We start from the raw sequence: 13,685 nt of genomic DNA on the forward strand, positions 1-13,685 counted from the left end.
CCCACGAGACCATTTAATGTCGAGATGAGCACTGTTTACCGCTATTATTTTATTGACAAAATCAAAATGGATTTAATCAATTCTAATAATATTTTTTGCACAAGACGAACTATACGCACAAAATTGGCCTACCCTTCACCGCTTATCTAACTAAAGGCATCTTTCCATATGCCTCACACACAAAAGTGTCTGTCACGGATAGATTCCGCTTACAAGCCCATACAATAGGATATCCGGACGATATGACAATCAGGACAGTGTTGTACAGTGTTGAGTATTGGCAAAATGTGGGTGTCATATGAGCCCTTTGTGATACAAACGTATGTCAAATTCGTAGCAATAAAGACTGATTTTCTGTTTGTCATTTTCCAACTATTCTAACGTCTAGGATTTGAAGAGTAAACAGTCAAGTGTTAATTGGAGTTGTGGCACTCAGTGTTCTGGACAAATGAGATAAAAATATATTGGCATATAAATTGGCCTATCAAATTCATGAACGTACCAAACTTTGCTTAACCGCTATTATTATTTGCATTTGTTGTTATAGCAACATCAGGCGCACTTTCAGTGATAGACTGTCGGATGTTCTAATCACTAACTTTCATCGCCTTTCATTCTGCGTCTCATCATGGAAAACTTTGGAAGAACCTTCTCATAATTATTCTCAATGTCCGACCATTTAAAATTTACCATTTTCTTTTACCCAACAGGAGAAGCTAGCAGCGATAGCTCTACCAACCCCACGGACGTTCTCCGTGCAGTTGTCAAGCGGCCATGCGGCCAGGGTGCGGCTCCTGCTGCCTCCAGGCCTCAGAGAGGATGAGGTCACCAAGTACCCTCTAGTTATGAAAGTGTAAGTACTAAAGCAAAGTCTAAGACATAGTGGTTTCTTAGGTTTACGCGAATGTTACACATTGAAATAAAACTACTTTTTCGGTATGGTAACCCGGCAAGGTGTCGAAACGTCGGGAACTAAAATTTAAAGTTAAATCGCGATAAAATCCCTAAAAGTAGTTTTATTTCAAAGTCATTAAATCACTAGAATGTTCTGTTACGGAAACAAGATGGCGAATTATACTGCGTGTAACAACGGTAACAGTTTTTCCTTAAATGATACAATGGTTTACAATCGGGTATTTATGGGGATTGTCCGACAGGTGTCGGACTCAACCGGAGTCCTAAATCATGAGCTGACACGGCTGTGAGGTCGGCGCGAAATATGAATCATCACGAAAGTTACTAGAAAAATATAGGATACAGTTGTGCTTTCAGAAGTGCTGATAAGCGCCATAATTTTAAACAACTTATTTAAGTCTAGAAGCTCACTTAGAATTTAAATCAATTCATCCATACCAGATGTCTTTGGTCTGAAATGACCGTTTACTTTCTCATCACTATCTATCCCAGATTTAAAGATACCAGCTAAACATTCTTCAAGTCTAAGTAGATCAGGACCTGCAATAAAAAGCACCCAAAATCATTAGTCCTAAGACCATCAACGTCACAAATGCTTGTAAGAAACGGTTTTTCTCCTAATCGTCGAATACAATAAACTAAACTGACAATTATTGCCCTCTAAAGACTCGAACATCGCAATACCAGTAGGACCTGAAATATTAGGATCGACAACACTTACTTTTTATACCTCTCTTAGGGGTGGTTCGAGCGATCAACCTGTTCGATAAAAAACAGAAGTTCTAGTTAATTTTTTTTAATTGTATCAATTTGCAATTACTATTCGCTTTACGGCGCTTTCTGCTAGGTAATTAAAACAATAATTCGGGTTGATTAAAACTCATCTTTGTTTTTTTATACTTCGAGTTTAATGCCTAATTTGCGCAATTTTGACACACCAAAGAGTCGGGCTTCAAACAGTTTTTTACACGCAAAGTTTGATTCAAACTCATTTGATCGTCTCAGGGGTTTGTCGACGAATGACCAAGTCATTACTGCTATTGTTACAAAAGTTATAAGATCAGTAATGGCCTGAAATGACACAAATCAGAAAGGACAAAGGAATGATAATGAATCTCGTGCCTAATGCCTGACATTCCGAAGGCTGTAAGCTTCTGTAGAACGTTATTATTTGTGACCATTCCTCACGAAGATCAAGAGCCCACTGGCAACAAAATAGCTGAAAGACAGACTTGCAACTAATTTCCAACTAAAACGGAACTCTTTAGTCTGCCACGATGGCGTTGGGATGATCTACCGCCGCATTAAGTATAGGTCCCGTGTAGCAAATTCAGTTAGCCCTTTTGCTTCGCTTTAGGTTGTCAATTTCTCCTGAAGGTTTTGTTGCGCCACCAACTTGTGTGTAGTGCAGTGTAATTAGTACCTACAAGCAATTTTTTTTGCAGGCAGCGCTCAACTTCAAAAATGTGCTAGAACTTTTTATTAGGTCTTCGTATTGTATGATGATACTGCGATGATCTGTGACACGTAGACCAATAAACATTTATTGAATAGTTGAAAGACTGTGCCCCAACACATTTGTAGCCCGTGAATATTGGCTCAAATTTCTGACATTCCGAAGGCTGTAAGCTTCTGTAAAACGTTATTATTTGTGATCGCCCGTCACTAAGGAGGTTTGATAGCAGGAATTATTCGAACGAGTCTTGAATGGATTCCGCGACGTATTTTTGGAAGGGAAATTCTTCCGAATAAATATACATTGCAATTGGCACTGCATTTTGTCTTTGTCATTGTTTAGAAATGTAGAGACAGATATTTAATAGTGTATAACTACCCCTCGTTTTTTTGACATTTGACCTTGACTGATATTCTTTAAGACATAGCCATAATAATATATCATTCTCCAACAGGCACGGTGCGCCAGGCACCCAGCTAGTCACAGAGCGGTGGTCTCTTGACTGGGGCTCGCTAGCTGCCGGCGCAGGTGCTATTCTCGCGTCGGTGGACGCGCGCGGTGCCGGCGGCCGCGGGCTCGGCGCGCACCACACGCTACATCGCCGGCTCGGTACTGTCGAGTTGCAGGATCAACTGGAAGTCGCCGAGTAAGCTATGACGAATGTTTTATTATGGTCGAGTAGTAAGACGAAAATAGGTACAGGTTTTTGAAGTCACATGGGTTATGACACTTCTAAATGCGTTCTGTTATGGTAAACGTTGTTTTATAAGTGAAGGCATAATTTAGCGATGTTTTAAGTAATATCTTACATTGATATTGGTGTAATTATTACTCATAAAATATATCTCAGTAAACAATTAAAAGGAATGAAAGGATTTTTCTGGTGTCACGCCTTTGAAAATATTACAGCGCATTAATATAATAATTTGTATAGGCTCGAATGACAGCTATTTCACGTTAAATGAAAGAAAAACAATAATATCGTTTCATCCAATCCAAAGTTCTGTTTTAACGAACATAAAAAACACAGCCTAATTGAGAAACTCCTCCTTTTTGAAGTCGGTTCAAACAAAAAATGTTAATGTATAACTTGTATTAGTTTTGCTCATAATAGACAGCTGAAACAAAAGCCTATTTCAAAAATGTGTGATATCCATCAAGACAAATAACAAATTACCTTCGTATCAGGTATCTCCGCGACTCCCTGCACTTCATAGATGCTCGTCGCGTGGCGGTCTGGGGGCAGGCCCACGGCGGCTTCCTCGCCGCACTGGCGCTCGCCAGCACGCTGAACGTCTTCCATTGCGGCATCGCGCTCACGCCTATAGTACGCTGGCGGTACTACGGTCAGTAATGGACGCTGATTAACGCGATAGTGTCAACGAATATAAGATAATATTTGTTTTGGAGAAAGTTTTCTTAATACCATCGCTTTTCATATCTTTTAAATTATATTTAGTTGACTGAACTGGAAATATCAGAATTTTATTTGATAGTGAAACAAAAAAATCTTTATATAAAAGGCTTAAACACAACTTTGAAAAGTCAAAAAATCCGAAAATATAACAACACGTATAAAACTACTTACACAAAAGTTCCAAAATGACTTTGAGCCCACACAGCGGTAACTATAAAATAGTAATCGGAGTTTCTAATTAGCATAAATACAGTAATTTAACCCTTGAACTAATGGCCCTTAATGCTATTTTAATGAGCGCTACATGAAATTACCCGCTTCAGTAATCTACCCGCATTCAATGTTTTTAAAAGGAAAACGCAATTAAATATTCTTGGAGTTTACGTTGATGTTTGTAGACCCTGAAGTCACCTTTGACCTATAAAGGTCGTTTTGATGACCTTCGTGGATTGTCATTGGGTAATTTGACTTGTCGTGGACCCATAGGTGTTGTTTTCGTCTATGTATCAAATAATATGTTGAACAATTTTTTTAGTTTGTCCAAAAGTATTATAGGTCAATATGTAGGTTACGCAAAGGTTGTCAATTCTGATTTCAAAAGGTGCCGTCGTTAAACGAGGATCGCATTAGTCTAATCTGTTTTCCATTCAATCCGGGAACCGGGTAATGGGCTCAAATGTGTCAAAATGTATAAAGCTTAATGTTGCCTCAACTATGCCAGGAACTACAAGTTTTTGGTCTATCATCATCTTTATTGGCTTGGTCAATCCACTGCTAGTTTTTCGCTTTCTTCTGGAAGGGAATGGGTAATGTCAGACTCTTACTGACTAAACGACGACTTGCTACGTCATCCGAGTTGTGTCAGTATATCGCAATGCGTTACAATCCTTCATACAACGATTTCCGTCCTGGTGTCTTCAACTACCAATCCCATCCGAATCCAATTTTGAAATTTTTACCGTTCCGAAAATAAGACCACACCACCCTGGACCCTTAAAAGTTCTTATTTTTCCTAGTCTTGGTCTATGCCATGGCACTTCAAAAGCCTCCTCCAAATCCTACCACAATTCCTTTCTAAAACAACCATCATGTCATTTAACAGCATCAGCATACGCGGAACGTTACATGGGCTTCCCGAACGCGACGGGCAACTACCGCGGGTACGCAGATGCTGACGTCACCAAGCAGGCGGCGGCGCTGCACGATAAGATGCTGCTGCTGGTCCACGGGACGGCGGACAATAATGTGCACGTGCAGCAGAGTATGGCTCTCGCGAGGGCACTCGCTGATCAGGGGAGCATGTTCCGGCAGCAGGTATGGTGGTGATAAAAATAATGCCGATGATGATGGTAGTTTTTTAGCTAAGAATTAATGACAATATAAAATATTTATTTACAAAAAATCCACTGCTACTTATTGATAAGTCCCGTAGTAGATCTGGAACACAAGTGCATATTTTGTTTTTCATCTTGAAAGCAAAAGCGGTATTGGATATGATTTAGAAAGGCAAGCGAAAGATTGCCAACTCGCTGTAAAGAAAGACCAATAGATGAGCTATCAAAATTAATGAGCAAAACTTGTAATAATTGTGAGCGCTGTATTTTTTTTTTGCGGAATGCTAGCTATATCTATGGGCAAATTTTTAAGGTTCAGGTGGGTGGGTGCATAAGACACGGATACTAAAACAAGAAAAAGCTACCAAATTTAGAGTTAAAATACAGCAGCTATCTTAATTTAATGAAGTGGCACTTATAGAAGAATCTCTTCCCCCAGATCTACCCCGACGAGGGTCATAGCCTGGAAGGAGTGAAGCGCCACCTATACCGCACCATGTCCGCCTTCCTGGACGACTGCTTCAGGAAGCAAGTGCCGCCGGAGACCAAGGCGGGTTTGCGGAACGGCGGGAACCTAGACTGAGACACGTGGAGGGATGAGGAGTTGTGCTCTTGGTGAGATATCGCACTAATACTATAGAATAATAGGATGTGCCCGCTTGTTGCTTCTCAACACTAAGTTGGATAAAACAATTTTGATGAAGTTTGTCGCATTAGATATCATAAAATATAATCAACATCCACGAGACATGTATATTTTTAGTTTTTACATTTCAGTTATTTGTTATTGCATCTGTATAGTGTAATATAAAGGAGAAATACAGAATTTCTTTATCATGATTTGAAAGCAAAAATTGAAATCATTAAAAAACCTCTTAAATCTATAAAAGCACGAAATTTCAACAAAACGTAACCCTGTATCGTAAAGGTCAAAACTTAAAATCACTATGCTAATAAATTAACCAGAAAATTTTTCCTCCAAAACAATTTATATCCCTGACTTAAAGTACACAGTAACATCTAGCCAGTAGTAATCCCGACACAGGAATACATAAGTCAACGAGAACTATCCGCGATGGCTTGTGGCCACAATACCAAGATATACACCGTCCTCATTTATGTTGCAACTGCGGTATGCAGTAATCCGGCCGCTCGTATAATCCGTAAAGCCTATGTCGGCTAATTCTGGTAGCTCCACTGGTGTACGTAATTCTTTCAAATTGTTTTTAACCCTGGATGCAAAAAGAGGTTATACTAGTACAAGTTTGACGTGTTTGTCCGTGGCATCATAGCTCTGGAACGGACTGAGCAATTTCAATTTAGTTTGTTTTGCGCAAATATACTATAACATCATCTACAAAATAAAGTGATCATTTTGTTGCAGTAATTTTTCTTAAGAATAAACCTTTTTAAATTATGCGTTTGATTGAGTGTGTATGTGTAATTAATATAAAATGTACTCCTACAGTTCACCAATACGGGTTGAGGACAACTCCGAGCCAGAGAGCTCCGAAACGAGGTACGTTTTAACCATAATTATTGGACTTCACCTAATAAACACACTCTAATAATTAAAGGATCCTTCAAGGCAGCACTATAGGTCCCATCTTGTCCAAGAAATTTTCTAACAGGAGAAAGCTTTTACAGCTGACTGCCAGTATTTTTCCTCTTTTATTTTAAAGCGATTTATATTTAATAAAACTCATTGATTTCAGGTAATAAATAACCGAGAAGCTAACACCTGAAGAGAGAGCGTAGTAATAGTATAAACCCGTAGTACAATTAACTCCATATCCAACGCGTATGTCAACTGCCATCACTATAGATATACAGGTTTTATCATAGGGATAGTTCTCCATAGGTTCTTATGAGGAGACTTCAGCAGCCATCAGATTGAGGAGCTCACTTAGCCTGAAGAGGGCATCAAGAAATTAAGTAATCGTACTAAGTCTATGATACATAAAATTGGAATCTAAGTAATTGTGGGTTCTGAAGCGATCCTCATTCAGACTTATGGAGTAACTGTAGATGTTTAAAGTATGGACGTAGCTGGGATGTTGGAAACAATTATTTCATACAAATGAGAGTCCAGATTTCCATTTAAATTGGTAGGCGAATACCGAATACCTCTAACCGGTGATAAATTATGACGATAACGAAACTTCAGTATTCGGATACTTCTTAAAATATAATGTTGGATGGAGGATAGAATCATATTTTCCACAATTACTTAGTGAAAAATATGTTTCCTAAAGCATCCCAGTTGCGACAATAATTTCATCCTATCTTATTGAAACTTGATTTCGATCATATTATTAAATTGACGTATTGTAAAACCGTATTGGAAGAATAAAATCGTGACGCAAATGAAATCTTTGACAATTCCATAGTGTTTTGTGGAATTAACAAGAGATTTTAATTGTGAACGAATATTCTTTAAATAATGCGTCAAACAATAATAAGGTCGGACCGACAGATACAATAATATGAAATTCTTTTAACAATATAGCCCTAAATTTTAATGTTGAATAACGCCAATTATTTGTAAGTATAAAGATATTTACAGCAGTAATTTTACACAAACACATATCGAGAATTCCAAGATTTCTTATTACCTATTCAAATCTGCTCCATATTGAAGTGACATTTCTATAATCTGCAACACTAATCTAATACTTCAAGTGTATGGAACTGACAGATCTATCACGTGATTTCGAAGAGCGCTGTCAATTCCATACATTTGGGAATATCCGTCACGCTTGTAGAAATATCACATCTATGAGGGCTAATAATAAAATTAAAAGTTATATTTCAAATATCTCACTGTTTGCACAACTGATCACAAGTTTTCTTCCATAATATTATCGAAGCATGTAAATGTTTGCATTAGCTAAGCGCGTTTCATCTAGTGACAAATAAAGGAATTGATAAATAGTTCTTTAGTCAATGGTTTTGTGATCTTGTAGTTAACTCGTTATAACTAGTGGTATCTTAATTCACGAGTCATCGACATGATAGCTGGTTCCTTTGAGGAAGTATTTCGTAATTAAGCTGTTGTTATATTGTTTAATGCCTTGGCCTTTGGTACTTCAGTATAACCAACCAATAAGTATACACCTGCTGTAGTACACCGTAATGTATAAACTGCCATACACCAACACACTCCTTGTGTCGCGTGCGGCTCATAAATATTTTAATAATGCACAAGACTCCCAGACTCAGTACACGGATTCGTGGATCATACAAGTACTTGCCCGAGACGTCCATCACAGTAGATTTCGCGTGTGATCTGCACCAACCAGCGATCCGTGGAGTCAAAAGCCGGACAGAATGTACTAAAAAAGATTGTTACAGTTTTGAAAAGACCTCTGACAATACTTGAATTAGATTCAACTGAAAACAAAAATTGTACAAAGTATTGCAATAGGAAAGTTGCCAAGCAGAAACATAAATCTAGTAAAGAAAATTCCCAAGACATCAATAATTAAAGTGTGTTATTATTAACTCAATATATCCAATGTTGTACGTCAGAGAAAATGATAATGCAAAGTAGTTTAAAACCGAGTTTTCTTACTGATGATGGAGAGAATAGCCATTAAAAGGGACAATAGAAAAAATGATTAGCCAGAGTGCGCCGGACGTACAATGGCTTTATTCAAAGGGAATATTTACTTGAGTGTAGAACTGATTTATTTAATGCAAATACATAAATACTTCCTTCTGCTGTAATACCCAGGCCAAGGTTTTAGGTCAACTTTGACCCTCTCGAGTTCATAACTCATAAAAGCCATTGCAATATTTTGCAATGTGAATAATTTGATTCGAATAATTTTATCGCATACGATGATGGTAAAGTGTAATTTCTAAATGACAAATAATTGTACAGATATTAATAATATTTCCCATTTAGATAATATATTATATGCTTTTTTCTGTATTTTATTAAATGTACGAAATTATGAATAATCCAATTGTATATTTTACGGGTATTTTAAATAAAACGTGCACCTTAATTTCTCGTTGAAATGGGGTAATTTTAAATTGTGATGGCACTGGTTCTGAAGTACCCGTAAAATAGGTCGTATATTTTGTAAAATACATTAATTAATTAAAAAAATCTAAACATTTGATCATTAAGTATAAAATTGCTCACTCTCATGAAATTTTGCATGTTTCTAGTCACTTCATTTAAAGTATTAATAGTATTTAATAATAAATTTTATTAAAGACCAATAGTATGTTAAAAATATTTTATTAAAAAATAAAAGTTTTAAAAACTAATTACTTAGAGGAGATTTTGAAAAACTAGTAAGATTTAGTGCATTAGATATCTTAGTGAAATTTGAAATTAAATAAAGTTTTATTGAAATGTAACTAAAATAGCAATAATTTGTTAGTTTAACTCCTTTGTAAGAAAACATCTTCGCACTCTTCCGATTTAGCACAAGTGTAAAAGGAATTTTGAAGCGTTATTGATATGGAAACTAAGATGCGATAAAGTTACATTGTAATACTATATTTAGACTTTTATTTACAAAGTAAACTGAATTTAGTTGGTATGGTAACTCAAATGCAGGCTGAAAATAAAATGAAATGGAAATTAAGACTAAGAAGTTTATTTAAAATCCAAACAACTTAGTTAACAAACGAGCAACCATTTCGGTCAGACTAATTAATTTTACACTAAATTAAAATATATTTGTGTTGTTTTTATGATGAGCCAAATACTAAATTGATTAAATTTGTTAGTAAGATGAAAAGATATAGAACATTACAATGTAACTTTAAAGATACCAAATTATAAAGTTGTGTGAAGTAGGAATGCTCGAAAAAGATTGTTTAAAAGGTAAAGACCTTAAGTGCCAAAAGCGTTTTATCCCATACGTTTCTATGTGATTATTGTAAGTACATTAGGTTCATACGAAAATTCGATTACACTCATGATTTTTTTTTTGTCTTCTTCCGAACGAGTGGTCCGCGTACTGGCAAATTGTATTACGTATTTTTTTGTAAAAAGGTTCGTTATTTTCCTCGATTGTGATTTTTTTGGGCTGGCAACTCTTGCGGGGGTTATTATGTAAACTGATTTTTGTTTTCTATTTGGGTGTGTATTATGTACTTGTTTAATATAAGTTGTGATGTATATCGAGTGTTGTTGAAGGTCACTTGCACGTTCGAGACACACAAAATAAACGCACAGATTGTGATTTTTGCCTTATCGGTGTTCTTGCTGTGAAAGATTTTTGTTGGTAGCAAACCAGTTTGTTTGTATTGCTGAATATTATTTAAACCTAATTCGTAATTTCACAAAAAAGATGGAAAATAAAATAATCATGATAGACATAAATTTTGAAGCAAGCGATATCAAAACTGTTTTAAAAAATTGTTGAGTTTTCGCGTTGATGCCAACAGATGGCGTTGATGAAAATGACAAGAAAATAAATTGATCAGTAAAATACTCGCTTAAGCTTACTCTACGTTTCCGTAAAAGCTAGATAGTACTTAGATAAATAAAATACTATGTTTAATACATAGTGTTAGTACTAGATCGTTCAAGTCAATACTAATGATAAGGACCAAAGTAGCTACATCGGGCTGGTCCTGATTTTATAGCTACATAGCTGGCTATTCGCACTAGTCAAAAATGCGTTGTATCCCTAATAAACAAACTTAACGAAATCGATGATAAACCTTTTGGTTACGCATGGAGGACGTAAAATCAAAAATTGGTAAGCAAAATGTTGCCATTTTATTAAAAACGAGTGAATATTAATTGTCTGAAAATATTTTATGAACCTCGATAACATCATCTCATCATCTCAGCCTATCGCCGTCCACTGCTGAACGTAGGCCTCCCCCAAAGAGCGCCAACCATCCCGGTCCTGGGCAGCCCGCATCCATCCGCTGCCAGCCACCTTCTTCAAATCATCGGTCCATCGTGCCGCAGGACGTCCTACACTACGTTTGCCTAAACGTGGTCTCCACTCTAACACGTGTCTGCTCCATCGACCGTCTGTCCGTCTGCAGACATGGCCGGCCCATTTCCACTTCAGCGTGCTGATTCTGCGAGCAATGTCGGTAACTTTGGTTCTCTGGCGGATGACTTCGTTACGAATTTTATCCACCAGAGATACCCCGAGCATCGCTCTCTCCATCGCACGCTGAGCAACCTTGAATTTATGGACCAGGCCCACGGTGAGTGTCCACGTTTCAGCTCCATACGTCATTACGGGTAGGACGCACTGGTTAAAGACCCTGGTCTTAAGGGATTGTGGTATCGACGATTCAAAGATATGACGTAGCTTCCCGAATGCTGCCCAGCCCAAACGTATTCTTCTGCTCGCTTCCTTCTCGAAGTTGTGTCGCCCCAGTTGGATGGTTTGGCCAAGATATATGTATTCTTGCACAACCTCGAGAGCAGCGCCATTTACGACCACGGGTCTCGGAAGAACAAGGCCATTGTACATGACTTTAGTTTTATTTAGGTTCATTTCGAGACCCACACGTCGCGAAGAATCGCTTAGGCCGTTAAGCATCAGCTCCAACTCCTGCAGAGATTCCGCCATGATGACTATGTCATCTGCAAATCGCAGGTGTGAGATGTACTGACCGTTGATGTTCAATCCCCGTCCTTTCCAATCAAGCGTTTTAAAAACGTCCTCCAATGCGTTTGTAAACAGTTTCGGAGAGATTACGTCTCCCTGTCTTACTCCTCGACGCAATTGGATTGGTTTTGTGCTCTGTTCTTGTACTTGAACGGTCATTGTCGCGGCCTTGTACAAACACCTCAGCACCTCGACATATCGGCAGTCCACGAGACATCTCTGCATGGATTCCATCACAGCCCAGGTCTCGACGGTGTCGAAGGCTTTTTCGTAGTCCACATACGCTAGGCATAGAGGTTGATTATACTCCTCTGTCTTCTGTATAATTTGCCTTAGCGTATGTATGTGGTCCACGGTGCTGTAGCCTTTTCGAAACCCGGCCTGCTCCGGTGGCTGGAAGTCATCGAACTTTTGGGCGAGACGATTCGAGATAACCCTCGAGAACAGCTTATACACATGGCTCAGAAGTGAAATGGGGCGGTAATTTTCAAGCCGCGTATTATCGCCTTTTTTGAAAAATAATACCACCACGCTTCTGCTCCATGCCTCCGGTGTTATGCCAGTATGGATGACGGAATTGAAGAGCTTAACAAGCTCTGTCAAGACAGGTGTTCCACCTGCCTTGAGCAGCTCAGTGGTTATTCCGTCATCTCCCGGAGCTTTGTTGTTGTGTAGCTGTCCGAGAGCTATTCTAATCTCACCCATGTCAATGTCGGGAAGCTCGTCTGTAAGGTGGCGTGTAAGTCTGGCTCGTGGGTCATCCGCGCTGTGTGCTTGGGGCGGGCTCGATTTTGGTGAGTATAAGTCCCCATAATACTTTTCGACTTCAGCGAGTATCTCTGGCTTCGAGGTAACGGTAGTGCCCTGTGACGTACTGAGTTTTGTCAGGTGACAACGGGAGATATGAGCCTTGGAAAATACTTTTGAGCCTTGGTTCCGCTCTATAGCTTGCTCAATGGATCGGGTATTCGCACGCCGAGTATCGCGTCTTATCAGCTTTTTTATCTCCCTGTTAAGTACCTGACGCTCAGACGGTGTTGCGTTTATGTTTTCTCGCCGTTTCCTCATCAATTCCAGGGTCTCGCTGGTGAGTGCCGACTTGCGTCCATTACTCATCGGTCGAAAATACTTATAGCCCACCTCACGGACAACCCGTACCAGACAATCGGTGGCGTCGTTAATATCCTGAGTAGTTTCCAACATAGCGAATCGATTTCGTAGCTCCAACTGGAAGCTTTCGCAGCCAGCCTCGACCTGGGGCAGGGTTGGTCTGAGAGTTGACTTCATCAATCGCGCTCGCTCGATTTTGAGATTTATACTCAGAGTGCCTCTTACCAGTCGGTGATCACTACCGGTATTGACCCTGTTAATCACAGAGACATCTCTGAATATCTGGCGCTTGTTTGACATAATGAAGTCTATCTCGTTCCTCGTCACGTTATCGGGGCTCCGCCAGGTCCACTTCCTTTGGGGCTTCTTCTGAAAGAATGAGTTCATCAGGAAGAGCCCCTGAGCCTCGAGGAAGTTTACCAGCATTTGCCCCCTGTGATTTCTGCGCCCAAAGCCGAAGGGACCCACTCTCGACTCGCCATTCTCTTGTACTCCTACTTTGGCGTTGAAGTCACCCATGACAACAGTGTAGAATGTTTTGGTACGAGACATAGCTTTCACTATGTCTTCGTACATGGCCTCGACTTCGTCGTCTGGGTGCGAAGACGTTGGGGCATACACTTGAATGACCTTCAAAGTGTAACGCTCCGTTATTTTAAGAACAAGGTATGCCACCCTTGCCGACACACTGCCAACTTCCACAATGCTGCCCTTGAGTGACTTGTGGATCATAAAACCGACGCCACCTTGAGATGGTTGGTGTCCTTCTCGGAAATAGAGTAAGTGACCAGCCTCGAGAGTTATCGTCTCCTCCCCCTGTCTTCGAAGTTCTGATAACCCTACGATAT

The 13,685-nt window shown here is 39.1% G+C and overlaps 1 protein-coding gene across 3 annotated transcripts in view; it reads left to right on the forward strand.

Moving 5' to 3' along the window:
• Positions 1 to 9,359, forward strand: part of LOC113494157 (inactive dipeptidyl peptidase 10) — a 173,593-nt gene extending 164,234 nt beyond the window's left edge. For all 3 annotated transcript variants that reach the window (XM_026872349.1, XM_026872351.1, XM_026872350.1), the window contains 7 exons: positions 711 to 853; positions 2,826 to 3,017; positions 3,560 to 3,717; positions 4,891 to 5,102; positions 5,562 to 5,737; positions 6,591 to 6,641; positions 6,838 to 9,359. In XM_026872349.1, the coding sequence (XP_026728150.1) occupies positions 711 to 853; positions 2,826 to 3,017; positions 3,560 to 3,717; positions 4,891 to 5,102; positions 5,562 to 5,705 (849 nt within the window). In that variant the 3' untranslated portion in view covers positions 5,706 to 5,737; positions 6,591 to 6,641; positions 6,838 to 9,359. The remainder of the gene's footprint in view (positions 1 to 710; positions 854 to 2,825; positions 3,018 to 3,559; positions 3,718 to 4,890; positions 5,103 to 5,561; positions 5,738 to 6,590; positions 6,642 to 6,837) is intronic.
• Positions 9,360 to 13,685: the final 4,326 nt, after the last annotated feature.

Source organism: Trichoplusia ni, chromosome 5, assembly GCF_003590095.1.
Source record: "Trichoplusia ni isolate ovarian cell line Hi5 chromosome 5, tn1, whole genome shotgun sequence".
NCBI lineage: Eukaryota > Metazoa > Arthropoda > Insecta > Lepidoptera > Noctuidae > Trichoplusia > Trichoplusia ni.